The sequence below is a fragment of the Corapipo altera genome, unplaced genomic scaffold (assembly GCF_003945725.1).
Source record: "Corapipo altera isolate COAL_440 unplaced genomic scaffold, ASM394572v1 77b, whole genome shotgun sequence".
NCBI classification, from domain to species: domain Eukaryota; kingdom Metazoa; phylum Chordata; class Aves; order Passeriformes; family Pipridae; genus Corapipo; species Corapipo altera.
In genome coordinates, this window is record NW_020884933.1 from 2296312 (window position 1) to 2323178 (window position 26867).

At 44.3% G+C, this 26867-nt stretch overlaps 1 protein-coding gene across 4 annotated transcripts in view; it reads right to left on the reverse strand.

Annotated features, from left to right (window-relative positions):
* The window catches only part of SRGAP2 (SLIT-ROBO Rho GTPase activating protein 2), a 108047-nt gene that overhangs the window by 22632 nt on the left and 58548 nt on the right, over nucleotides 1-26867 (reverse strand). For 3 of the 4 annotated variants that reach the window (XM_027659781.1, XM_027659782.1, XM_027659785.1), the window contains exons 6-16: nucleotides 25012-25227; nucleotides 24031-24159; nucleotides 18080-18304; nucleotides 15964-16065; nucleotides 14941-15138; nucleotides 10118-10202; nucleotides 7385-7412; nucleotides 5561-5591; nucleotides 4790-4850; nucleotides 2406-2483; nucleotides 462-596 (exon numbers count right to left, since the gene is read on the reverse strand). In XM_027659781.1, coding sequence (XP_027515582.1) covers nucleotides 462-596; nucleotides 2406-2483; nucleotides 4790-4850; nucleotides 5561-5591; nucleotides 7385-7412; nucleotides 10118-10202; nucleotides 14941-15138; nucleotides 15964-16065; nucleotides 18080-18304; nucleotides 24031-24159; nucleotides 25012-25227 — 1288 coding nt within the window. The remainder of the gene's footprint in view (nucleotides 1-461; nucleotides 597-2405; nucleotides 2484-4789; nucleotides 4851-5560; nucleotides 5592-7384; nucleotides 7413-10117; nucleotides 10203-14940; nucleotides 15139-15963; nucleotides 16066-18079; nucleotides 18305-24030; nucleotides 24160-25011; nucleotides 25228-26867) is intronic. The other variant, XM_027659783.1, reaches the window with a different exon arrangement.

The window sequence follows — 26867 nt, forward strand, 5'->3', positions numbered from 1 at the left end:
TATAAGTGGTACCTTGTCAGCTAAGGAGAGCACACAGGAGCATGGCAGCACATCCAGGGAAAGCAGACAAGGCAGGAAGCCCTGCTGGTGATCCCTGCCTCTGACAGGGCCTTTCTGACATCTCCTGGTGACATGTCTTAAGAGATCATTTTACAGGAGTGAAGCTTTTTGCTTTATTCTATTCAAAAGAATCCCGTCACAAAGCCACTGCCTCACAAAAATCCCTCACACAGACCTTAAAATCTGCTCATTTCCATCTCCTTTGTTCATTCAGATCACAGCAAAGGATGGCTGTGACCAGGTAACTGCCCAGGCTGCCTAACAGAGGATGCCACTGCCACACGAGCCCAACCACAAAACCCTTATTCTGAAGTCAGGAAAAAAAAAGGGGAAGGGAAGAAAGAAAAGTGAGATATCAGAAAAAATCAGCCCTATTTCTTTTCAGCTCTTCATATACTTACTGACACAGGCAATCAGATCATGAAAGATATCCTTGGGGAAGAGTGGGTGCTCCAGCCCTCGAAAATAGAGCTTCAGGACTCCTGCTATTGAATCCATGTCGTGGTCATTCTGGTCCCCAGCCAAGGGATCTTCCCCTTCGTGGACAAGCAAAGAAAAGCAGGCAAGAAAAGAAAAAAATCAGAATACTGGAGAAAAGTATCAGAATACTGGAAGGATGCACCTCTGCAGGAGAAAAGGATTTATGTTAATCCCACCTACAACCAGCTCGAGGCAGAGAGATGGGAAGCTCTGACAGCAATCCCAGGAGACCTAGGACAGCTTCTCTCAGCCAGATTTCAGTGTGGCACCAGAGGTCCTGGAGCAATAGTGACACTCCAGGTATTTTGGAAGGGTGGGAACATCACAGACCCACCAGGGAGGTGAAATGTTCCACGAGGCAAACTCCCAACTGCAGCTCAGGTGGATGCAGGGGATGGACAAGAAGCATCTCATCCCTGGCTCAGCAGGATGCAGACGTGGGGAACTGGGGTGGGAACATTTCTGGGATAATTTGTTGCTGCAGAGATGCCACAGTTTGTCTGTATTACCAAGGAAAGATGCCCACTTAAGGAGTTGTCCCCTAGGGAAAACTCCCTATCAGACATAATTAGATTTAATGATGGGGCAATCCTCAAATTGAAGCTATATATATCCATTATGTGACTGAAATTACCAAAGCTTGCCTATTATCTTAATAACACACGGGATAATAAATGGGCCACTCCAAACTGGAGCATTATCCCTGATATTAACTGCCACCAAGGGCTCTGGATGAAGTAATAAAATGCAGGAATATTATTGTTAACTTTGGCAGTTGTGTATATCATTGGCTTTACAGAGACAAGTGAGAGGAACTAAAAAAAAAAATAAAATAATCCCCATTTTACTTCTGCATGTCAGTGCTGGAACAAGTGGTTATTTGGTTATTTTCCCAAGCTGACTGGTATTTCTTTATATAAAAAAGGGTCTGATTCTGATATCAAGCCTTTTCCTTGCTATGACACACATTTCTGCTTCCTCTGTTCGCGAGGATTTTAATCCATGGAGGTGAGGACAGGTGACATCACACACCACATTTCACAAATGTTGTTCATTAAAACATCTCTCTTCCCAAAAGCAGAATAAACTTGCAACGCTTAATTAATTACTGCTTGTCTCTTCCACCAGCAAGCCCAGGAACACACTGACTCTGTTCTTTGAGAGTGATGCATTCAGGGGATTAACACAAGGCCTGTTGTTCCCAGTGACCCAGGCAGGACTGGGGAGATGAGCTGCAGGAACTGCCTGAAAAGCAGCTCCTCTGAACCTGCTCTGCCAGGGAGAACAGCCCAGCAAGGAGCTGATGAGTCAGGAGGCTCCCAACTGCTCTCTGCCTTTGGAAGGAATGGCTCTTTCCCACAGAAAATCAAATCTATTAAAAGCTATTGCAAATTAACGGCGCCTCGAAATTTATTCTCTCCCTCGCTGATATTTAAAATAAATGTGGCCAAGCTGTGCCTCAACAACGTGGAAAACACAAAATTTCATCCTCTAGCAGCCAATCTATTCACAAAGGGCTGGGGGGAGAGGGGAGGAAATTGCAGTTACACCTAATAATGAAATTCTCCTCGTCCTTTAGTGTTACAAACGATCAATAAGCTATCAGACATGAGAGAAGATTGAATTCAGAATATTTATTATACAGACACTCTACAAGGTACAAAGCATAAAACCAAACAACTGAGAATTCAAGGTTAATGAGCACTAGGGAAGCGTTTGGGAGACTCACTTCGAAAACACAAATATCAAAGGGATAAAAGAGAGCAAGCTGCATTCAAAACAGGCCATTTCAGGGCATTTAAACAAATTTAAACAAACATAGGTTTGGCAATAGTTTGTGAGATACTGGAATAGCTCTTCCTTACCTCTCTCAAATGCGTTTTTTATGTCGTTCACTTCAACTTGTGACCCAGACACCCGGAATATTCCTTCATGCTGCAAACCTGTAAGACAGCAAGAGATGCTGATAACAACAAGATAAGATAGATTAGACAAGGTGGCACCTTCAGCACCTACAGCTTATACAATAAAGGAAAGATAAGAACACAGGTAGATTTAAAAGCCACTTCTCTCTTCTGTCCAGGCATGTACAGAATATGTAAAACCAGAACTCAGCACAGACAGAACAAATATTAACCCTTCTTCCTAAACCACCACAGTAACTGGGCTATAACAGCCATGTTATCTTTTATCCTGGGGGGACCCCCAAAGGATTTTAAAACCCAGAGAAAGTCATAAACTAATGGTGTATCAGCCAGGAGTAAAATATGGCCAATGCCACGAGGATGATGTTTATTTTGCAGGAGCGATTCCGCCGAGGCCTGGAGCAAATCAGCCACTTGAAACGGAAGCATTTAATTACTCCCAGCACGACCCACGGGCTTAGGACAGGCTTAAAGACATTCCTGCTAAAAAGTGAGCATTAGGAATGTCATTTTTTTGTCAAGTAGATGGGATATTCCAATACACTCCCATCAAAACAGTTTTGTTGGTACGCGTAAGATGAGCAACAACTGCCACAAATCAACTCATGAGCAAGGGAAAGCAGCTCTCGTTCCCTCCAGCCTTTCCACGGTGGACTTTCTGAAACCAGGAATGCTGTAATGTATTGGTTTTACTTATAACAGAATCATAGAATATCCTGAGCTGGAAGGGACCTACAGGGATCATCCAGTCCAACTCCTGGCCCTGCACAGACACCCCAAAATCCCACCCTGTGCCTGAGAGCGTTGTACAAACCCTCCTGGAGCTCTGGCAGCCTTGGTGCTGTGCCCACTGCCCTGGGGAGCCTGGTCAGTGCCCAACCACTCTCTGGGGGAAGAACCTTTTGCTGAGATCCAACATAACCCTCCCCTGGCACAGCTCCAGCCATTCCCTGGGTCCTGTCCCTGCTCACAGGGAGCAGAGATCGGAGCTGCCCCTCAAGAGGAGCTGCAACCCCTGATGAGTCTCCCCTCAGTCTCCTCTCCTCCAGCTGAACAAGGCAAGGGGCCTCAGCCACTCCTCCTATGGCCCCTCCAGACCCTTTCCCATCACACATATCCATAATAATGGCCATCAATAATAAACTCTCCTGGATGCACCTGTGGCCTCTCCCTCTCCACCCTCCGAGGGGTTTTAGCCCCATTGCAGTGTGTGGCTCACCACAGCTACAGAGGGAAGAAACAATTCCCAGTATGGAGAAAAAGCAGAATGAAAACCACATTCATCCCACACCTACACAGCCAAGCACTTGGAAATGTCAGGCCACCTCCAGCAAATCCATCCCTGCGTGTGAGTGCGTCAGGCAATCGCACCAGTTCTGCTGCCTCACGTGGCTTTGCTGTGTAAAACACATTCCTTCTGATTCCAAACTGTGTCTCACACCATGGCCTGACATTCTGTGCAGAAATCCGTCGAGTCTCTTGGAAAATCCAAGCTAACCCAGCGATATGAGTCTGAAAAGTGCCATCTCCCTGATTTATCCTGCCTCAGTTCCCGCTGCAATGTGGTTTAAATGATTTTTTTTTCCACCAAATATCCAGGTATGGTCTTAAAGAAGGATTACAGCACTTGGGATGATCTTCCAAGTGATGATGAGAATGGGACTCTAGATTATAGTTTCTAAAATGGTGATGAAACAAGGCAAATGAAACAGGACCTACTACCTGGCCCTGCATCTTGGGTAATGAAGATAAATTCAACCCCTTTCTACATCTGTTAATTAACAGCTGTTCCACACACTACTAACAAATGATATCAATTAAAAATGAAAACAAATTACAATAAATGTATAGCATTCAAGGCTGTGAAGTTAACCTTCAAAACAGGCATAAATCATCTCGCTGTGGCAGTAAGTGGGCAATTAATTCCCCACTTGACCTCCTACATTCAAATACTCAGAGTATTCCTCCCCCTCTGGGAAGGGGATGATTGTTGTTGGTGAAGGCCACACTTCAGGGCTCAAAGGGAGGTGAGTGGAGGTGAGGAATGAGTGGTATCTATGGATGGGAACCTTATTTTGCAAGGAATAAAGGGATATTGTGGGAAGAACAACATTTGCAAGGTCAGTTATTTAGAGAAGTGATTATACACATAATAACCAGCAATGCAGCCAGAAAGTCAGAGCCATTTTCCTCATGTTGCAATCTCTGGGATTGCTCTGCACAAGCAGCACGTCCTGAGCTGCTCTGAACATTTTTTATAAGGCTTCTACATCACTTCATTTTATAGGAATGTCCCAGGACACCTTCAATGCCCCCAAACTCACCGTGCCTGCTGATGAATCGGATGCAGCTCTCCACGACCAGGGGAATGGCTTGGGAGGAATCCTGCCCAAAGAGACATTTAAAGAGCAGTCAGAATGTAGAGATATTAAAAGTGAAGAGGGGAAAAAAAAAAAGATAAAAAATAAGAAAGGTTTGACTCTGCACACCGACACCATAACTGGCTCTCTTATATAATAATTTCCAAGATCCTAAAAACTACAAATTAGCACCCCAAGACAGGCTGTGTGAACTGAAATTCCAAGCCAAATTTTAACTTCACAGTATCAACAAGAGATAATTCTGAGTTTTGCCTATCTCAAAGAAACACATTTGAGCTCATTGGGTACCAAAAAGCAACAGATTATCCCCACAGCCAGGGACACAAAGCCTGCCCCTGTAAGTCTTTATTACATAAAGGCACAACAAGTGAGCAGTTACAGGTTTAATGGCATTGCAGTGGGATTCCAGGGAAAATAAAGGGAATGGGGACAAAGAGACAACAGCACGAACCCCATAAACCATGGCTTGTCCAAACAGCTCAGGGCTGTTTGGTGTTTTTGGTTCCAGGTCTTTCAGAACAGGGAGTAAAATTAATTTTATATTTTATCAGGGAAAATGAAGGAGGTTTTGAGTGATTTCAGCCACTGAACGAGCAGACACCACTTGGACAAACCTGAAAAGGTCCATGGAAGAGAGGGAGGGATGAAAACATTTGTTTTCCACCAATCCCCCCCCCCCAGCCCTGCTTCGTTACTGAAGGAAACCTTAATTACCTGCTTCCTCACGGTGGAGCTGCGCCTGCCACTGATGGGTCAGAACGAGCCAGGGGGGTGCAGGAGGGAAAAACCAGAACACAAACAGTCAGGATAATCAGAACACAAGAGTCAGGATAATCCCCCACCATCACCAGCTCATTCCTTTCGCATTCCCAACCACCCGCGTTCCTTCGGGAGCAGGGAAGGAGCCAGATATCCAAGTCAATCACAATGACGAGGGTCTCCTTCGATTTATGGAACTCCAGGAAGATTTTAAGCGACTTTAAATCACTAAAAAACCCCGAAACAGCCGCCAGGGAGCTCCGACAAAAGATTGCCCTTGACGTTTTAATTCCGACCACGCGGAATTCTGCGGCACAAGAGCTCCTCGGAGAAGATGAAGTTTGATATAAATTGCACTGAGCTGCTCCCTGGAAGAGCGAGTGGGAGCAGCCTGGTTCCCACTGTGCTTTTAACAGTTGCCATTGAGGAGTCTTTATTACAGTTTTGATAAGATTTCAAATAAATAAATAACACAAAGCCCCCTCCAACACCAGCACGCATCAGCCAGGCTAAGCCTCTTCTGTCTGCTCTCATTTATTGATGTTGGGGGACATTAATGGCAGAAAAAAAAAGGGGGAAAAAGCCTTGCTTTGCCAGGATTTTTTTCCCCCTCAAAATTTATTACTGGGGTTTAAAATTCCTTTAGTTTCTTGTAAAAATGAAGCGAGAGAGATAATAGCGGAGAGGCCCTAATGGATCATTCCAGCCAATTCCCTGCCAGGGCAGATGGCTGTTGAATTATAAATAAGGGGATCAGAAGTGTGATTTTTAAAAGGACTGTACGATGTGTTAATTTGGGGGGAAATTCCTTCTATAAAAGAATCAAAAACACTGAACGAAAAATAAAAAAAATTAAAAAAAAAAATCAGATTCCACGGGCTGTCACAGACAACAAGGCCCATTTTAAACTATTAGCAGGACTGGTTCTTTGATATTTAAAATTGTTTCATGATGAATAATATTTTATTATTACAGATGTCAGGGTCTAATTAGGACCTGTCAGCTTTGCTTTGCTGTGAGGAATGTGAACAGTAGTAATGGCTCCACACTGGTAGTAATCACCTTCCTTTTGTTAACGAGGCAGGATGATGCACAGCCCCTGCTCCAGCTCCTCATGCCCAGCAGAGCCCCCTGAATCCATCAGTTTGGGGATGGAGATTTGTTATGTTTTACAAAAAGCCCATCAGGAGCTTGGTTATGGTTCTGCAATTGGTCCTAATTATAAATTAAAAGTTTATTCTCCACCATCTCCCTGCTGTTGGATTCAGCTCCATGGCACAGCAGAGTGTCAAGGGGATAAAGGGTTTCCCAATTTATGTTACTCAACTCCAGGCAGCAACCATGTGGATAAACCCCTGAAGACTCCCTGGGCCCAACTCTCTTAAAGAAACAGGAATTTGTAAAAATTCCTGTTGTAAAAATCTCCGTCTCAAAAATATTCTCTGGGTTCTCACAATGGTTCTGCACTAAATGCACCAGGGCAAGAAAAGGAATTTGCTTCTGTGTTGGCTCAATCCATGTCCCATCCCTGGAATTGTTCAAGGTTGGACAGGGCTTGGAGTAACCTGGGATAGTGGGAGGTGTCCCTGCCCATGGCAGGGCATGGAATGAGATGAGCTTTAAGGTCCCTTCCAACACAAACCATTCTGGGATTCGACTGTATGGTTCTAAATAATTATCACTTTCTATCAGATACACATCCTGGGCTGGTCACTGATCTAGAATGATAAATTTGCACCAGATTTTCCTTAAAAATCTAATTCCCTGAGCCACACTTACCTGGCTAGGGCGCAGTCAGTCCGCTGACCTGTCAGGAAGACAAAGAAATCCAGCATTAGGAGAGAGGAATGAGAAAATGCTTTCAATACCTCTGCAAAGCCAGTTTGGGAAGGAGATGGAGGAGAGGAACCACTGGTGTCAGAGGGGGCAGCTCTGGGAGCTGGACAGTGGCTGATCCCCCCCAGGGGTGGTGCTGGAGTCACCACCAAAGCCCATCCCTGCTGGCACAGCTCCAGCCAGGAAACACAGCTGCCCAGTGACTCTGGCTCTGCAAAGGATTGTTCTTGAAAACCAGTTCCCTGTGCATTCTAATTGTTGATTTCTGCCAAAAAAACTGGGCTTGTCAACCTCTCCCTCCCACTTCCCGGGGGGGATTGGTGGGGCAAGAGATCCTGCTTTATAAAGCCCCTCAGGAAGACTGAAAACATTCCCAGATTTGTTAGTCCACAGACTGAACGTGCTGGCATTAAGCTATTTTGAGAGACAGACAGTTTAATGGTATTTTCCACAAACATATTTATAAAAACATTCCATTAACTTGCACTGAGTTTGCAAGGAAGCAGCCAAGGCTCGGGACTTGCTAATGCAGCATCATCTAAAACATCACAACAAGGAGGAAAACGAGGATGTGCTGCTGGGAATTGCACAGACCAGATCCTTTGCTGGTCTAGATTATCATCAGTGAAACCACACTGATTCCCAACAGCTGAAAATCCACCTTCCCTCCAGTTGTCTTCCTGCTCCTGGAGAGATGGAAGAACCAAGGAGGGAAACAGCTAATTGCTGATGGCTGACAATTAGCTGAACACATCTTGATAGCCACTTCTCTCTCCCCACTTAAAGCCAAAACAGTGCATAATTTACATGAAAATGTTATTCTGAAGCAGAATTTCCAGCCATCTGTCCCGTTTTCATCATAGAATATTCATATATATAGAAATTACATGGCTGTGGCAACATCAAGGGGCTCCTGCATTAGGGTGACAAATGTGTACAGTAGGCAGGGACATAATTACTTGGAGATAGGAAAACTGCTGCTATTTTTATTGCTGGAACTTGTCATCTTTAGATTAAGGCAATTTGCACGACGACTAATAAATGTCACCTGAGGATGGGGGTAAAGAAGAATAAAAATTACAACAAACCCCTGAATTTTCCAGGCACTGAAGACATGCAGCTGTAGGAACATTTTTTTTTCAGTAAAGCTTCTAAACGTGCTCTGGGGACGTGTGAAAAGGGATTTTATTTGCCCATTTCCCAATTAAGTGACATTTTATGGGTAAGTCTAGGCACAGTCCCCAGTTTGTCCCATTAACCTGCTCATGTGGTTTTGGAAATGGGATGCACCTCCCTTTCTCAGCTCCTTGTGATCTCACAGATGACAGAAGGATTTTTTTTTCAGAGGCTGCTGGAGCTCCCCCTGACACTTTTTGGGTCCCTTCACAGAGCCACTAAGAAAGTTCTGGTTTGTGAAGCAAATGAAGAAAACAGAAGCAGCCTTTAAATCTACATAGCAATACAGAAATCACATTTAATTTCCTCTCCTTTTCCCCCCCACCACAGCTTGAGCTGGGTTCAGGGGGCAGGCAGGTTAAGAGGAAAGAGGTCTTGGAATGCAGAGGTCAGCTATGATCCAGGAATGTGATTAGTCACAGGGGCAGCACGGGTGTCCCTCAGAGATATTTAGAGGCAGAAGAAAAATACCCCAAGGACACAGAACTTTGGCTTCACCCACCCTTTCTCTGGGACAGCTGAAGGGATGAACAACTTTAACCAATAAAGCTCAAACCAATGCACATCCTTGCCTTGCCTTCCAGTGGTTTGGGTCTGATAAACACAAAACTCTTTAATTACCATGGCAGTAAGTATTTTAGTTTTATAGTGCATTTTTAAACTGAAAGCAAAGCACTTCAAAGCCCACATGCTGGTTAAGTTTTCATCCACAAGATTTGCACACCATAAACTGTGGGGAGCCCAGCTCAGTTACACATCACAACACCAGCCCTGCTCCAGCACAAGAACCCAGCAACCAGTCGAGCCATTTTTTTTTTTTTGACCTGACATTTAGACTGTTAAAACCTTCTCCTCTGCAAATACAAGGCAGTCAGGTTTCTATGGAAACTTGGATGCATAGTTTAAGTGTTTTTGGCCAACAGGATTTGCCCATACCATGAAGGGAAAGAAATCTTCCTTTGTTCTGACACCAACAGCAAATGCATATCCAGTTCTGGCTGTTGCCCTCTAGACAACATATTTTAAATGCTCTGAAATTTGCTTGTTATGCTCCCAATAAAAGCCCAGGCTCACGTACACTGGTTTGGTTTGAACTCCCAGAGGTGAGAAGCAGCAAAACTACCACGGAAGTGAAACTTCTGACCAGGCTCTGTCAGTACTTCTCAACTTCACCAGCAAACTGTAAATCCCGAGGTTTGCCCCGGTGCAGATCGTTAAGTGATGAGCAGGAGGTGTGTGAATGGGGAGAGGATGGAGGAGGGGGGCACACGCTTGGCTGCAACCATCAGCCGGGCACTTTAGTGATTCATTAAGCATCTTTTGTTCATCAAGCAGCCCCGTAGGTCACCGGGCTGCTCCATCGCACAGATCAGGGAAATAAATTCATAAAACATGAGTGTGGCCACTTTGCAGCACTAATGCAGGGCTGTCACACTCAGCTGACTGATGCAATAAGTGCAACAGCCTGGCTGGGAGCAGGGATGGGGGTCCCAGACTCACTTTCTCCCAGGGTCTTCTGGAGGAGGTCGTGCTTGGCTTGGAGCTTCGTTATCAGGTTCCTGCCTTCCAGGTACTCCTTCATTTTCTGGGAAGGTGGGAAAAAAAAAAGGATAATGAAGAGACAATTCACATCTTTTTTATTGCACCTTCATGTCCCTTGATTCTGAACACAAGTACAGAATGACACTGAAATTCATAGTTAAAGGATGAGTTAAGTCCTGGTTTATCTCTCTGGGCAAGTCTGAAGTTCAGCCCATCCATATTTTGAGTCCAACAAAGGTTGGACTTGATCTTGAAGGACTTTTTTCCAACCTTAACGACTGTGTGATTCCCTGTCTGCAGCGCAATTCCCATTGTTCCACCGTGGAATCAGCTGAATGTTTGGCATGTTTGAAGCCATCAGAGGAGCTGTCACCCATCCCTCTGCAGCCAGGGGGGGAAAAGGAAATGCAGCTGAATGAGCAATCTGTTCTAACCAACTAAAAGGCTGCTACTGTGCTTATTCTCTCACTTAACCTCCCTCACCCCACTTTACTTGTCAAATGCTGTGGCTGCCTCCTCGCTGGATGATGCACAGGGTTGCAGGGGGGCCACGGGACAAAACAAATAAAGGTATTATTTAAGTTCAGATCTACTCCCTCGGTGAAATATTGTACAATCATGAAAGGGTTTTTCCCCACTGCTTCCTGATTTTTCACAGCTCTGCAAATGCTGGTTTTTCACAGGTCTTTCATCTCTTATTTTTGCAGTTCAGAGCAGTTTTTATTTATCTTCACTGAGCTGCAGCACATAAAATACAGTAGCTGTCCGTGTTGGAACCAGGACATATTTACACTGAGAAAAAACACAACTAGCACATAATTCTTCCAATACCACAGAGGCCATTCTTTAGAATCATGAGATTCTAAAACCACTCCATGATATTTTAAAGATTGAGCCAGCAAAATCAACACAAAGAGAGGATTCTCATTTAATAATGAAATGTTCTTCTTATCATTAAATCCTCAAATGATTTGGGCTGGAAGGGACCTTAAAGATCACCCAGTTCCATCCCCTGCCAGGGGCAGGGATACCTTCCATTAGCCCAGGTTGCTGAAATCCCTGTCCAACCTGGCCTTGGACACTTCCATTGGCTCTTCCCAATTCTCTCCACTTTCTCCCAGTTCTGGCCTAGGATTGCCAAATTAGACTGCAAATATTTAAGGTAAAAAAGAGTATTTTTAGCAATGAGAGTGCCTGGCCCCTGCTTGTCACAACAGCAGCCTCTGTGCAGGATGTAAAGGATCAAGAAGAAATATATACCTAAATAAAGAAAGAAATATATATATACACCATGGCAGTACTGAGGGTAAGGGAAAACCTTCCAGGAACAAACGAAGTTTCCCCTGAGGGGTCTCCAGCCGTGCTGTGCACTGACACAACAAACAAAAATGGCTTTAATTAACTGCCAAAAGCCTGTGTTTTATGTCCCTTTGCTTGACAACATTGGAAGAAACATTTCACAAGAATTAAGTCCCTTTGGAGAGTCTCAGCATTTCCTGCTTCCTATATTAACACTTCAATTTTTTTCTGTTGTTGTTTTAGAAGAAAACAGGAAGCATGATCACAGTGACAAAAAATTAATCACATTGCTTTTGGAATTACCCCGTAGGACCAAGGCCTAACTATATAATCTTGCTCAGTTAAAAACTTTATATCAAATCTTGACAGAAGAAAACACTTAAGAGCTAAAGCTGCAAAAATAACCAGAGAATCTGGGGGGGGGGGGGGGTTTGAGGATAAATCTGGTTTGGGAGGTCTCAGAATCACAGGTGGGTGAAGGGAGAGGAAGGGTTGGAAGGCTCAGCTCAAACAGTTGCTTAAAGATCAGCAGATCAACTTGATTTGGCAGAGTTAATCTCCCCTTTGAAGCAGATCTAAGCACTTAAGCTCAGCCTAAGGAGGCTGCAGGCAGGGCAGGGCAGAGACACAGCGCTGGGACTCCCAGTGCTCTGGCTCAGGTCATGTTAAGAACATCACCTGCCTGGGATTGTACCAGGGAATGTTTTAAAGGAGAAAAAGAGAAGGTTCCTATTCAGTGCAGTATCTCAGGAGATTTTACTCCTATTTCCTCGTGCCTGACATTCTGTACTCTGCCTGTTGCAAGGATGCTTATCAAAAGTAAAAAAAAGTCATTTTAAAATAAGGCTTCGGGCTTTGTTCAATGAGTTATAAAGATGCATTAGCACTGGATTTTTGGCATAATAAAAATAGACAAAAAATAATAATCAAGCTACAGGAGAACTCCTAAGGATTCCATTCCTGGCAGAGCACAGCTGGAGTCAGACTAAGTGCAATCAGAACAAAGCAGCAGAAACATCCTCAAGTCACATTATTTCTGCACTGTGACAATTAAGAGGTGAAGATTTGTTCTCAGTCAGAGCTGGGGAGCATTTTGCACCCAGAAAACCAAGCAACTTGGACACCTCAAGCCCAAACTCACTGCAGGATTTTCCCAGGGAGAACCAGTTGTCAGGTGGGACATGGGACGAAGTGAAATGCAAACCAATTGTACCCTGGCTATAAAGAAAACCCATTTCTGCCACTGTCCCACATCCTGATCTGCCTCCAACCCAGAAAGCTCAGCAGTTTTATCCCCTCTCTACACCCTCCAAGAACAATTCACCCCAGGTATTTTCAGGAGAGGGGGAACTGGATCTGACTGACCCCGGGCCCAGTGTCCCACTGACACCCCCAGCACGACACTGCTGCAGGACTCATTGGCAGGGAGGCTTCACATCACACTTCAGACCCGTGGCTTAAGGGTTTGCTAATAATAAACTCACATTAATTCTAAAGCACTTCACAGAATGAGCATTGTTCTGGCTCTTCACCTTCGCGAAGGAAAAAAAAATAACATTTTGTCCGAGGACTAAAATTACCCCGTTTTAGAGGTAAGAGAATTAAATCATTCATCCCCTCTCCACTCCTCAGGTGGGGCCGAGTGCCAGCTGTGTTATGATTAGCAGCTCTGACAGCTCCAATTCCAGGAAGCAGGTCTGTATCCATGGCAGCAGCAGCCACATCCCTGGATTTCGGCTCCCTGAAGTCGCTGCTGCTTCCCTGCTTCAGCCACCTGCATTAGCTCAGTGCTAAGTCAATCATTCTTCTGCTTTCCACTCACACAGGGAAGTTTTAAGCTTCTATTCTGAATACAAATCTTCCTTCAAAGCCCAACAACACCCCCATCAGCGTGCAGGGATGTGCCTCCAGTGGAAACACAGATTATTCCAGTGTGGAGATACTACAGTGAGTATCTTCAATTAAATTCCCATCACTGCCTTTACCCCAGAGCTCTGCCCAGCTAGAAATGCACTACGTGGAATTTCCAGCTTGAGTTCCATTAATATGGAATGCTCTTTTGAATCAGTGTTTTTCTTACAGTTCATATCCCTCAGCATTTTAGCACATTATGAGGTAAAAGGGGATTGAAATCTCAGTTCTGCTCTGCACTTTGTTTTCATCCCCTACAAAGAGAAATGTCTCACCCAGCTCTGCCCTCAGCCTCGTTAATACTCATCTGAGCATTTCCTCAGACACTGAAAAAGCTGCTCTTTAGAGATTCAAAGCTTGAAATCTTTATCAGGGATATTTATAAGCCTGGTCAATAGCAGATCAATCCAGCACCTGATCAGGCTGGTTTAGGAGGGTCTCTCTAACTTAACACCACGAAACAGAAAAATATCCCCTCCAAATTAAGCCCTGGGTTCCTTCTCCTATTTGAACTTACAATAGCCCCTCTCTAGAGAGGGAGTGCTGGGAGTTCAATTAAAAATCACTTTTCTAGTTCCATAACCCTGGGCAGGGTGGTCAATCCCTTCTTAATTGAAGCCGTTTCTCCACCCGCTTCTCTCAATAGCCACTTTCACCTTCTACAAAGGATTTTCAATATTTGTAAGTCAAGGCCTGATGAACCATCCTGAACCATCCAGCTACTGCAATTTGCACAGAAAATTCAGACTTTTAATAATTCTGGGAAGAAGAAGTGAAGGATATTATCTAGAGCAAAAGATGCCCAAAAGGAATGACAAAGGAATAACCAGGATAAGAGCTGTGATTTTCATCTGCTAATCTGATATATTTTGAAAATCAAGCCAAATTCAACAGTTTAACATAAATCTGATTAAGAAAAAAAACACATAGTATGGTATGAAAGTCAACATCAGAAAGCTCTTAGCATCTTGTAAAAAGCACTGACTTAGTGAAAAGCTGTGAGCTGGAGTTGTAAGATGATAATAAAAAATGAAAGAGCTAAACATCCTTTTAGCTTCTATTAGTTTTGAAAATTGATATTTACAAGCTATTAAGTTCTTTCTCAGACAATTCCTTTTCAGATGCAGAAGAAATCAAATTTTACACTATTTATCCACAGACTACGTTTGCATCAACAAAGGGATCCCAATATATTTGCAGAGACTTGAGAGCACGCGTTTTAAAAAACCCAACGTGCTTCCTCTGCTTGCCCAAAAATCAATGACAGAAGTGTTTCTGTAAGACAAGAGCATCATTTTGCACTCTCTGGTGAGTATAATTCTAAATAAATCACATTGAAAATAGAGAATCACAGAATGGTTTGGGTTGGAAGGGACCTTAAAGCTCCTCCAGTTCCATCCCCACACCTTCCACTAGCCCAGGTTGCTCCTACCTGGCCTTGGACACTTCCAGGGATGGGGCAGCCACAGTTTTTCTGGGCAGCCTGTGCCAGGGCCTGCCCACCCTCACAGGGAAGAACTTTTTCCCCAAAAGAAAAAACATTCCTAAGCTCCTAAAAACGAGCCCCTTACAGTGAAGTAGAACTGCTCTGTCTCCTGCTGGTTCGCCCTTCTCTTGGCAATGCTGGGTTTGCTCATGAAGGTTTCTGAGACAGTGGATTTCACAGACTCCATGGAATTGCTGTACTGGAAACAGTCCGAGACATCAAAGTCCTCTATGGTGACAATGTCCTGGATTGTCTGGAGAGTGGCTTCCATGGTCTTCTTAACCTGCCCAGCCAGAAGGAGAGAACTTACAAGTGAGGACAGCACATTGTGTGTAAACAGGAGAGGCAGCAAGTGCCCTGGAGCACTTTGGTAATAAACAGATATTACTGGTTTCACGTCCTGATGTTATTAAGGTGTAAGTTGTGCTCATTAACAGCACAGCCAAGGGCTGGCAGCACCCAGAACCTGCCAGAAGCAGGAAATCAGTTGTGATCAGGAGCAGATGCAAAGACATTCAACCTCAAAGAGTGTGGAACAAAGAGGATCTGATTGTCCTCTGTAACTACATCTACCGGGCATCAAATGTTGGATGTTACAAGCAAGACTTTGCTGCACTTTTCATTTTTACCGAGGGTAAATCTAAATCGACTTCCTAGACATAAAGGAGTTGCAAATTTTACCCAAGGAGGATTAAAACTTCTTGAACACAGAGGTGCAGAGACAGGCCATACCACTGATGTAGTTTTCTCATCTTAAATGACCAATTAAACAAAAATCACTCTTACCCCAGGTGATGCAAATTCACTGTCTTCACTTCAAAACATGAAGTTCCTCTTTTCCCCTTAGCTATCCAAATACAACTTTTGCAACACAGCCAAGGGTGGGGAGAAAGACCCATGGAGGTATTTGAAAGGATCCTCTCCACACACCCAGCTTCCGTGTGGGATCACACACTCACGAACTGCTGGCTTCAACTGCCTCAGCCTTGAATTTTAACACAAGTCTTCATAAAAGAGGATCACAGCAACAAGATTCTGCCACAATTAGTTCCCCAGGATGGACTGGAAGTGGGTAAGAGGGTTGTTGATTTTTGGTGGATTAACTGACCTCTTCATTTTCAATCTTCAGCGTAGATAACCTGGACTGCAACTGCTGACACCTCTGCACCAACTCACTCTGGACTGGCTGCTGGGCACACAGCTGGGACTCCTGGGAGGGAAACAGCACAGGGAAAAAAACCACATCATCAAGAACACTGCAATTAGTCATTCCATTATTATACACAACCATTTTCTGAAGTGCTCAACTTCAAAACTTTGCAGCCCTGGATTTCAACCAGTGGCAAAGGTCCTCCCAAACTGCAGTTCCCTGCCTGGGTGGACTGAACAGTGAGCAGGAGAGAGGATGAGAACATCACAGGAGAACTAGGAAAAACGAGCTAATTCCAGTAATGTAAGCTCATGGTGTGTTTTGGAAGTCTGAAGGTGCTTTACCACAGACATTGGGCTAAATCATGTGGCAAATCAAGAAGAATTTGGTTCAATGTTTTAGCCAGGCATCCTGGGGCAGGGGTACAAGGGGATGAGCTCCCTCAGCTGAACCACCTGTACACCACAGCCACAGGCACAAGTCACCATTTAATAAATTCAGGGGAGTTGAAATAAAAAAAAGAACAGGTTAGGGACCTGTCAAACACACCAGAACACTGAGCTTCCCTGTGCTGCTCAGAATTACTCTTATTTCACAGCATGAGGCAGCTTTTCCCTTTAGTTTTGTTCTGGGTTTTTTTTTTTTGGGGGGGGGGCTTTTTGAAAAGAAAACACTGCCCTCACTGCCTGAGGCTATTTTTTTACAGACAGAAAGTGGAATGGGAGTTTTATCACACACATGCACTCACATAATATCATGTATTCAACTATTGCAACAAGAGCATCAGCTGCATTATAAATACTCATTTGGCCTTAAGAACTACCAAGATAAATGATTCAGTGAATGGGAGCTGCTGCTGAATGACTGACTGCAGGTAATTCTTTTTTCCTTCCCACGATCTTCCAGGATACCACCAAAGCACAAAAAAAAAAAAACCAGGAAAGGTCATTTGCAGTCTGAGGGTTTCCCTTAAAATGGAAGAGACAAAGAAGAGCCTGAAGCAGTGATTGTAATTCCTGGCTGGAAAGAAGAGGCTGCAAGGGACCATCCTTCCAGTCTGTGCTCAGTGTTCAGGGGATAATCTAGAAATCCAACCAACTGACCTAAATTAGCACACTGTGCATGTGTTCCCATTTAGAACCGGTTTCAGCTTGGGCCACTTTTTAAACAGTTCCCAGCTGAGTAACCACATCTTGATAAACCTATAAAGAGAGGGATTTTCCGTGCCAAAAAATGAAAGTCCTCTGACAGCCTCGTCTCACAAGGAAGACGCAAAAAGCACCACTGGAAAGCATTTGTGCTCCAAGATTATGCACCCAAATGCATCAAAAATCAGCATTTAAGTTTCTTTATGCTGTCCCCTCGAATTTCTAACTTCAGATTCTGTCTCAGGGTGCAGGAATTTACCTCATTTCATTTATTTATTTATTTATTTAACTCGTATGTTAAATGAAAGGTTAAAATGGAGCATCCTGTTCCCATTTAGCATTAAACCAAATTGAGCATTTTCATCTTCAGTACCTCTGACGGCCAAAAAAGAGCCAGCAAAATTCAGACATCCACACCAGGAGCCTCTGCTTAATCTTTACATCACCTCCCCTTTCTCAGGCTCCCCTGAACCTCCCAAACCCAGAGCCAAACAGGTGGCCTTGGACTGAGTGGGTTTATCTCTTGGAGGGAGATAAACAGGTGGAGCTGGGAGTGTTTACAGAGCCAGAGACCCTCTTTAACAGCCTGATCAGATGCTGGATTGATCTACTATTGACCAGGCTTATAAATATCCCTGATAAAGATTTCAAGCTTTGAATCTCTAAAGAGCAGCTTTTTCAGCGTCTGAGGAAACGCTCAGATGAGTATTAATGAGGCTGAGGGCAGAGCTGGGTGAGACATTTCTCTGTGTAGGGGATGAAAACAAAGTGCAGAGCAGAACTGAGATTTCAATCCCCTTTCACCTCGTGACGTGCTAAAACGCTGAGAGATACGAACCGCAAGAAAAACGCTGATTCAAAAGAGCATTCCATATTAATGGAACTCAAGCTGGAAATCCCATTGCGGAGGAGGGACCCAAACCCACCATGTCACCCATGTGTGGCTGGAACTCGAACTTCATGGGGGGGCAGAAGACGTTGTTGTACATCTCCATCAGCCTCTGCTTGTCGCTGTTGGCGTCCAGGTTCTCCACGGCGTTCTCGATGGCGTCCAGCCCCTCGTGCTTCGACTGCTCCAGGTTCAGCTCGGCCGACAGGAACGTCCTCAGGGCTCTGTTGAGGCTGGCGTGGTACCCCAGGTCACAGCACTGCTGGAAAAACACACCCCCCACACACCGAACCCCACGTGAATAAAGCGGAGGAACTCCGGGATGGAAATCGCAGCGCTTCCAAAGCCCGAAGCTGTGTAAGTCAAAAGTGCTTTTGGAGTCAACATGATCTCACAAAATGCTTCAGTGAAGCTGCATTTTCAACAGAGAACTCTTCTGTGGAAAATGTTGCAAATAGCTCTAATTTAGAGCTGGGGAAATTTACCTCTTTTAATGCAGGAAGCCTTTTATTTACAGTCTAAAGGCAAACATCTCTCTTTAATAGTTTTTCTAGGTGAATTAAGGACATGTTCCCTTGTCAGACACTTCATATTCTGCCTGTAGTTATCCAAGACAAACCTATACCAAATCTGTGCTGCTCTCAATTTTAAAGGAGGAACTTTTTGCTTTATAGAGTTGCAGAATTCCTCCTGAACAATATCTTCAAAACTAAGATATTCTGCCTAACACTGATCACCAGCAAACTTCCCTTCTGCACTTATTTTCAGCTTCAGAGCCTCTGCTGGGGATGAGCCCATTCCTTGTGCCCCCTGGCTTGGATTGAGGGATTCTCCCCATGGAAATGATCCAGTATCTCAGTCTTTAAGACCAGGTTGACCCTCTGTTTGGCTGCTGACATGAGGTTAAGAGCAGGCAAGGCTGAAAGATTAAGGTTGGACTTGATGATCTCGGAGGTCTTTTCCAACCTGGCTGATTCTATGATTCTAAGTGGATAACAAGTTGTGGTTATTTCAGCATCTTCTGGGTACCAGAGTGGTCCCACATCCCTCACTCAGTGCAGAGCCATCTTGCCCAGGGTCCTTAGAGAACCTCAACCTATAACCCCACACAAACCTTAGCACTGTGTTATAATTAATAACCAAGACAAGCACAGCTTAAACCATTATAACAGTTTGTGGAGCTTAAACAATTATAACAGTTTGTGGAATTTTCATGGAGTATTAGATATTCATTTCATGCTGTCAGAAAAAAGTAACCTAGAAGTGGGTGTGTTCAACAGCATGCCAGTGTATTCCCCTAAATTCTAACCTCACTTTTAGGGGCCCTGATTCCTATAAACACGCTCCAAAATCCTTAAATAACATTATGCAAAGAAAGAGAAAAACAAGGCACTACTGGTAAAACAAGACACAGGATTTGGATCATGTATAAAAGTTAATCTGCAACTAGATAATTCCACCCAAAACACGGAAAACTGCTTTATTCAGTGTACTTCAGGAAGGAGGAACATGACCTGGACATCCCAGGCCTGAGAACAGAGTCATCCAAAAGCCAAGCAGCCTTTGCTTGGGATGATTTCACTGCTGGGGTGAAACAGAGGAGCAAAAAAACTTTGAAGCAGAAAGTGGTTATGGTCAAGAATTTCCTGGCTATGGCTGACACCAGGGTGATGTCATTGGGATACAATCAAGCAGCTTCATCTCCACCAGGGCTGCAGAGCCAAGTTTTCATGTTTCAGAAGGGGAAAAAGGCACTTTTTCATTAACTGGTCAGAAACAGCCTGGATTTTTTCAGCCATCGAACTGAGTGAGCAAGAAGGAGCCCACCTTCTTGGAATTACAAGCAAGATTACACACACTAGGAGAATATCCAAAAAGAAAGAAAGAAAGAGACCATCTGCTTGATTGCTGTGCTGCTCTGTAAGCAAAATTCACATGAAATCTCCTCCTCGCCCATCATTTGGGTCTCATCACTGTCATTGTGTGCAAAAGCAAAGGAAAAAAAAAGGGGAAAAAGAGAAGGAGGGGTGGGAGGAGAGAGAAGAGAGAGGCTACTGGACCATTCCCTGCTTTCACAGAATTTCTGCCACCGGGTGCTGCTGGATGCCTGGTTCTTGTGCCAACAAGCTGTGGCAGGTGGGGAGTCTTGTAAAAAGAGCTGCAGTTGCTGGTTGGGCTGGAGGCAGAGAATTAAAGGACTTTACATTCAATCAGAAAGAACAAAACCAGCCAAAAAAAAAAAAAAAAGAAGAAAAAAAACAAACACCAAAAACAAAAGAGGCCTGATTGAGAATCTGCACGTGTGGAGGCAGTCTTGGATCAAGAGCCACTCACAGCTACTGCTCAGTGCACACACACTGCAGTGCTTCCCTGCAGTCAGGGAGAGGGGAAAGGCAGAGTTGGGCCAGTGCTGCAGCCAGGATTGGGATCAGCTCAGGTTTAACAGCAGCACTCACTCCTTTCCTCGGAATCACAGAGTAAGTTGGGGTTGGAAGGGACTTCTGGAGATCACCCAGTCCAACCTCCCTGCCAAGGGAGGGTCACCTGGAGCAGGTGACACAGAAACTCATCCAGGTGGGTTTGGGATGTCTCCAGAGAGAAAGAGAGACTCCACACCCTCCCTGGGCAGCTGTTCCAGGGCTCTGCCACCTCCATAGAAAGAAGTTCTTCCTCATGCTGAGGTGGAACTTCTCTTTTAGTTCATGGCCATCACTCCTTGTCCTGTCACTGGGCACCACTGAACACACCTGGCACCATCCCAACACCCCTTGGAAACATTTCTCCATCCTCCCTTCTCCAGACTGACCAGGCCCAGCTCTCACAATCTCTCCTCATCAGAGAGATGCTCCAGACCCCTCATCATCTTTGTGGCCTCTGCTGGAGCCTCTCCAGTAGCTCCTGGTCTTTCTTCAACTGTGGAGAGCAGAACTGGACACAATTCCTGCTGTGGGCCAGGAGGTTGTGCAGCCTCCCAGTGCTCCCACTCTGCCCTCCCAGTGCTCCCTTTCTCCAGTCACATCCATGCCCAGAAGGAGAGCGGAGCTGCTGCAGGAGGGGAGAGCACTGGGGGAACTGGGAGGTCCAAGGGCAGTTAATTTGTCACACCCACCTCAAAGCAAAGTGTTTTGGCTTTCTGCTGCTGAAGGCAGTGACAGAAAACACTTCCCAGCCCACTCCCCAACTCGAAAGGTTTTTAAAGTCCAGCGTTCCAGGTTTATAAATGTACCAGTCCCGCCGTCCCTTTTCTGGGTTATATAAATGTTTGATGGAATCATTCTCAAAGGAAATCAATTTTTTATAAGAATTTAATGATAACTCATTCAAATTCCCTTCCTGACATGACAGCTGATTAACCCTTTGCCAGTTAGCAGTTTTCAAACAGACCCAAACCAGAAGATTTAAGGAGAAAAAGCCCTTTGTTGTAAAATGCAATTTACATTTGGAAGGGAAAGGATGGGATCCTGGAGTAAACAGCAATGGAATACCTATTCCTAGAAGAGTAAAGTAAGTGACTCTGTGAGTCACTCACACACACATTTTTACCTTCTTTTTTTTTAAATCCTGTCCTAGTGACCCTTTTATAAATATGAGTTAATGCAAACTTCCCCATTACTGTAATATTTCATTAGCATCAAAGAGCTGCCTCAGTCCCCAAAGTCAGGAAATTCAAAACTACTGGGGTATGTCAGGAACAATTTATTGTTCTTAACTCTCAGTGAAGAATTAACTCCCTGTTACCCTTCCCTGCAACATGTGCTGTATAAACATGACAAGTTTAATGCTGTTGGGTCTAACACAATCTACTTGTAAGTAACTTTGAAGATTACTTTTATATTATATTTCAAAATTCAATATGATCAAATGATTAGATTGAGGGAAAGCATTACAGCCTGGCTTAAAAATCACATTTTTATTTAATTCAGACGGTTCAGATAACCATCACTGGTTATAATTGTTAATTTTCAATCCTTCAGGATCAAAGGCATTAATAAATCTATATTCCCTGTGCCTTGACAATGAGATAACTCAGCTCCATCTCCTGTGCTCCCAGACAAGTCCCACATTTTTCCATGCCTGAAAACAGAACAGATAATACTTTAATTTGAAAGATTATGAAAAAATTGTAATGTAGTGTTAAACTGAATGCTTGAAGGGGGTTAACACGGGCACGGACTCACCCAGAGCCACGAGGGCTCCTCTCTAGGAACAGTGACAAATCCCTGGAATGCTGGAGTTTGGCTCCTTGTCTTGCAGCACTGCCTGCCATGGCCCAGAGACAGCTGGGACTGTGAGAGAAGCACTCCTTTCCAAGCTGGATAACCCAGATTTGTCATGTCCTGCTTAAAACATCTCAGGTCCGTGCTTAGAAGCTGGTTTGGGCTTATGAAATCCAAAAGGATTCCTCACTGTTACCTGACTCATGAAAATACACTGGGCAGACAAAATGAACCAAGCACACATGTAGCATTTGGGGGAGGACTTATAGATGGGTTGTAGAAGTAAAAACTGAGATAACTGAATTAGGCTGATGGCAGGGAAGCGAATCCCAACCAACTTTTCAATGTAAACACGTACAAAAAGTTATCATTTGTAAAAAAAAAAAACCAACAACCCAAGACCGCACAATTAAGGTTGAGCAAACGTTAACCAAAACAGGGCTCCTAAAAAGGCAGCAGGAATAAACAAAGCAGGCCTCTTCAGTGCAGCAATTCTGCAAATCATGACATTTGGAAATAACAGTATTATTCAAGCCCACTCTCACTGACAGCCCTGACCTCCAAAGGACAGGTTTAAATCAACACCTGGCACAAGAGCACTCCAGGCGAGTTTATCATCAGCTGAATAAATGTATTATATAGACTGTTAGTTATTATAATAGCTGAGTAATTAATAGTGCTCTGAGTGCTCTTTATTGCCTATGTCTAGAGACACTTGTGTTCATTACTCCCTGCTCCTACTGCAGCTCCCTCCAGGCTTTGCAGCCGAGTGTTTCCAGCGGTGACGGCACTGGGACGGCCTTGGAAAGGGAACTGGATCCAGCACGAGGCAGTGACCCAGACACAGCTTGAGTTCTGCAGCCTGAAGGGGGAAGTTACATCCCTGTGAGTAACTCAGGATTCCCAACTGGTTTTTCTGAGTTTTAAAAGAGCAGAGATTTGATTTTTTTTTTTTTTTGGTGAATTTTACCAAAAGCAGAATTGATTCCCACTGAATACTGCAGGGTTTGGAATATATTCCCTCTGTGAGCAGTGACAGGACACAAGGGAGGACAGGACACAAGCTGGAGCTGTGTCAGGGAGGGTTGCAGGTGAATATTAGGAAAAGGTTCTTCCCCCAGGGGATGGTTGGGCACTGAACAGGCTCCCCAGGGCACTTAAACCTGCCAGAGCTCCAGGAGTGTTTGGACAACACTCCCAGGCACAGGGTGGGATTTTGGGGTGTCCTGCCCAGGGCCAGGATTTGGACTCAATGATCCTTGTGGGTTCCTCCCAACTCAGGATATCCTATGGTTCTCTGAATTTTTCAAAACAAGTGAAAAGCAACGTCAGGAAATGCTTCTGAACTCCCATTTCTTTTCCCAAATTTCTTCTACTGTTTCTACAGCTCAAAATCTCCTTTCAAAACGTGCTTCAGAGCTAAAATCTTGCGGGTTTGCTTAAAATAGCAAACAGAAAATGTCAGGCAACAGTGTGACACCAAAGCTGGGTTTCATTTTAACTAAGCAACTCCCTTTCCTTTTCAGAGCCACGTTTCTCGTCTCCCTGTGCAACGAACCGAGTTGGCCACCTAAGAAAAGCTCATGTCACAGCTCCATGAACAAATACCAGGGTTGGGGCCACCCTCCAAGCTGCCCATCCGAGCCTGTCCCTGCACAGCTGAGCAGAGGTTTCCAGCTGTGCTGGTGCAGAAGATGCTGAAGGAGGAGGGGAAGGTGTGAGGGCTCGTGGCAGTGACACCCAGTGCAGGCCCCCGAGCAGCAGCACTTACATCAATGAGATCAGACAGGTCATGGATGTAATACTTGAACACCGAGGCATTGGTGGCTTCCAGGGCCAGCAGATACTCATTCCTTGCCTTAATGGCCTTCAGCCTGTTTTCTGTGTACTTTGCTTGGCGCTAAAAGAGAAAGAAAAAGAGAATACAGCATTAAAAGAGGCGTAGCAGCATTCAGGATACTGAACAAACCCTGCTCTGCCCACACAGATTTTGTCCATTTGAATTCCAGTTTTATCAAGACTCCCAAGACTTATAATGTAGATTAATTATTTAGATGTGTTTAAGCATTACTGCACTAGGCAGCTCTGGACTGAAAGTCTTCTCTTGAGGGTGTGGGCTGGGGAAGATTAAGGAGAGAATGAAGGAACAAGGTGGGTTTATGAGCTTATTTATGGTCTAGCTCCAGCACTACCAGAAGACCACAGGCAGTTTGAGGGCTGCTGCAGGCAACCCATCCCTTCCAACAGAAGTTAGGCTTGAATTTGGTCCTTCCAGAGTCTAAAACCATTAAAAAATAATTCTTCCCCTTCCTATTGGCTTGAACTTTAGAGCTGAACTGGCCAATTAGTGACTAATTAACCTTAGACTGACTTAAAGCTGACTGACTACTAAGGCAACTGGCTCTGCCCACAAACCCAGTCTGGGATTACTTGACTCCCTCCTATCACAGGTCTTGTGCTTTGTACAAGAAAAATACTAAAAGACCTTTCAAGAAGGTAATTGTTACTTTTACACTCTGTTTTAGCTTTTTGTGCCAGGCCTGCATTACCTGTGTTAGCACAAAGTGCACACTGGATTGTCCTAAAGGACGCTCGGTGCGAGCTTTGGCCTTTCCTTAATCTGAGCGTTTAAAATGGCAAAAAAAAAATTAAAAAAAAAGATTTTGCAGTTGAGGAGGGAACTCTGTATCTCCCGTGCTGATCTACTGCAAAACTCCCCTCTGCACAAGCAGCAGCACTGCCAGGCAAGTACCTTCTCCTTCATTTTCTCGATTTTCTTGACGGAGCTTCGCCGGACGTGTTTCTCCTCGAACTTGACGTTGGAGGTCGAGTCGGGGGAGCGGGGTGTCTGCTTGTCCTCCTGTTTCACAGACTTCCCAATCTGCTTCTCCTCCTGCTTCTCGGCCTCCTTCAGCTTGCTCTGAGCGCTGATGCTGTCGGCGTTGTACATGTGGTAGGTTTTCATCACCTGCAGGAAGATGAGAGCCCAGCAAGGTTGTTAAACTCGAAATAATCCCAACTGGAAAAATAACTCAGGGGAAACTTCCCCTCTCAGAAGATGCCACAAAGGAGTGCATGGCTCTCGAAATGAATCTGAAATCAAAGTGGATTATTTTGCAGCTGTTTCTTTTGTTTAACTTTGGCATGTGCCTTCTTGCACAAGCCAATAAAGGAGGCATGAGATCCAAAAAAAGATCCAGACTCAATCCAGCCTCCTTTACAAAGAAAATGATATGCCAGCGTTGGAAAATGAGAGCTTTTCATCAGCAGGTAAGTTTTCCAAAGGGATGCCTATCAGTCTTTCATCTGGATGAATCAGTCCTTTAAACATCACAAGTCTCCAGGAACTGTATGTAAATCATGTCTGAACACAATGGCTGCGAAAGCAACTCAGGTTCCATTTGTTTATATCAAATTTGGTACATAAAAGTACTTCTGTTCACCTTAATAAATAAAATTATTTCACCTTATTAATAAAAATATTAATAAAAGTGTTGTCCTTTTTTTAGGGAGACCTGGAGCCTGTACTATATGAACAACTTTTATTACACATTTTGTATAATTAAGTATAGATAAACATCCCCCAAAGTCACAAAAAAACCCCATTTGTTTCACAGGATATTAATGTCTAGCTTTGTGTTGAGGAAAAAAAGGAACTAAAAAACCAAAGGGCACGATACATAAACCAGTTTTTTATCCAGAAATGCAAAGCAATTTGAAGCACACACCAAAACAAACATCATGATGTAACTCTCATGGGGGGGAAAAAAAAAAAAAAAAGCACAGTTGCACAAAGTCACCCCAAATAAATCAATTTTTTTATGCAAGTGGGGTCTTGATTTCAGAGGAAAATCTGTTTATACCTGTTTTGTACCATAACATGACACAGTTCTACGTAAGCAGGACGCAAGCTCTGCCTCTGCAGTGATCAGCAAAGGTTCTCAGCTACAGAGAGACACTGGATTTAAACATGAAAGGGACTGTGAATGCAGCCAGTGTTGGAGAGACGTGCTGAATAATTTACACACACGCACTCCCAGCTCCCCCATACGCTCAGACTATAAAGCAGGCATTTATAATAATTGATTCCAAGTAGCTTCTTTTCCCTCTGTCACTGAGAGTGGAGCTGGCAGAGAGCAAGAGAAGCAGGAGGAGAAATGAGGATTGGAATGGTTTCATCCCACTGCCCACCCCAGTCTGCTGCTGGGGTCACTGGTGACTCACTGGAGTCTGCTGAGGGCACGGGACAATTCAGGGCAAGAAAAAAATTACAGGCTGTAACAACCCCTCTGTGTTTTGTTGGCACAGGGAGAGTAAAGAATTCGCCCATATCCATTTTGCCTGAAAACAGGGATCCTGCCAAGGCTTTGGGTGCAGAATCACAACATGATTTAGGCTGGAAAAGACCTCCGAGATCATCAAGCTCAGCCTTTGGTTGATCAGCATCTTGTGCCACATCCAGTTAAAAACAGAGACCCAGCAGGACAAGAAGTGGAAACATTTCTAGAAAGTAGCACTGAATTTAATCACTGCTGGGGTTGTTTTGAGTCCAGCAAGAAATGGTCTTTTAATGTTGATCAGAAGTGGCTTTTTCAAAGGAAAAGAATT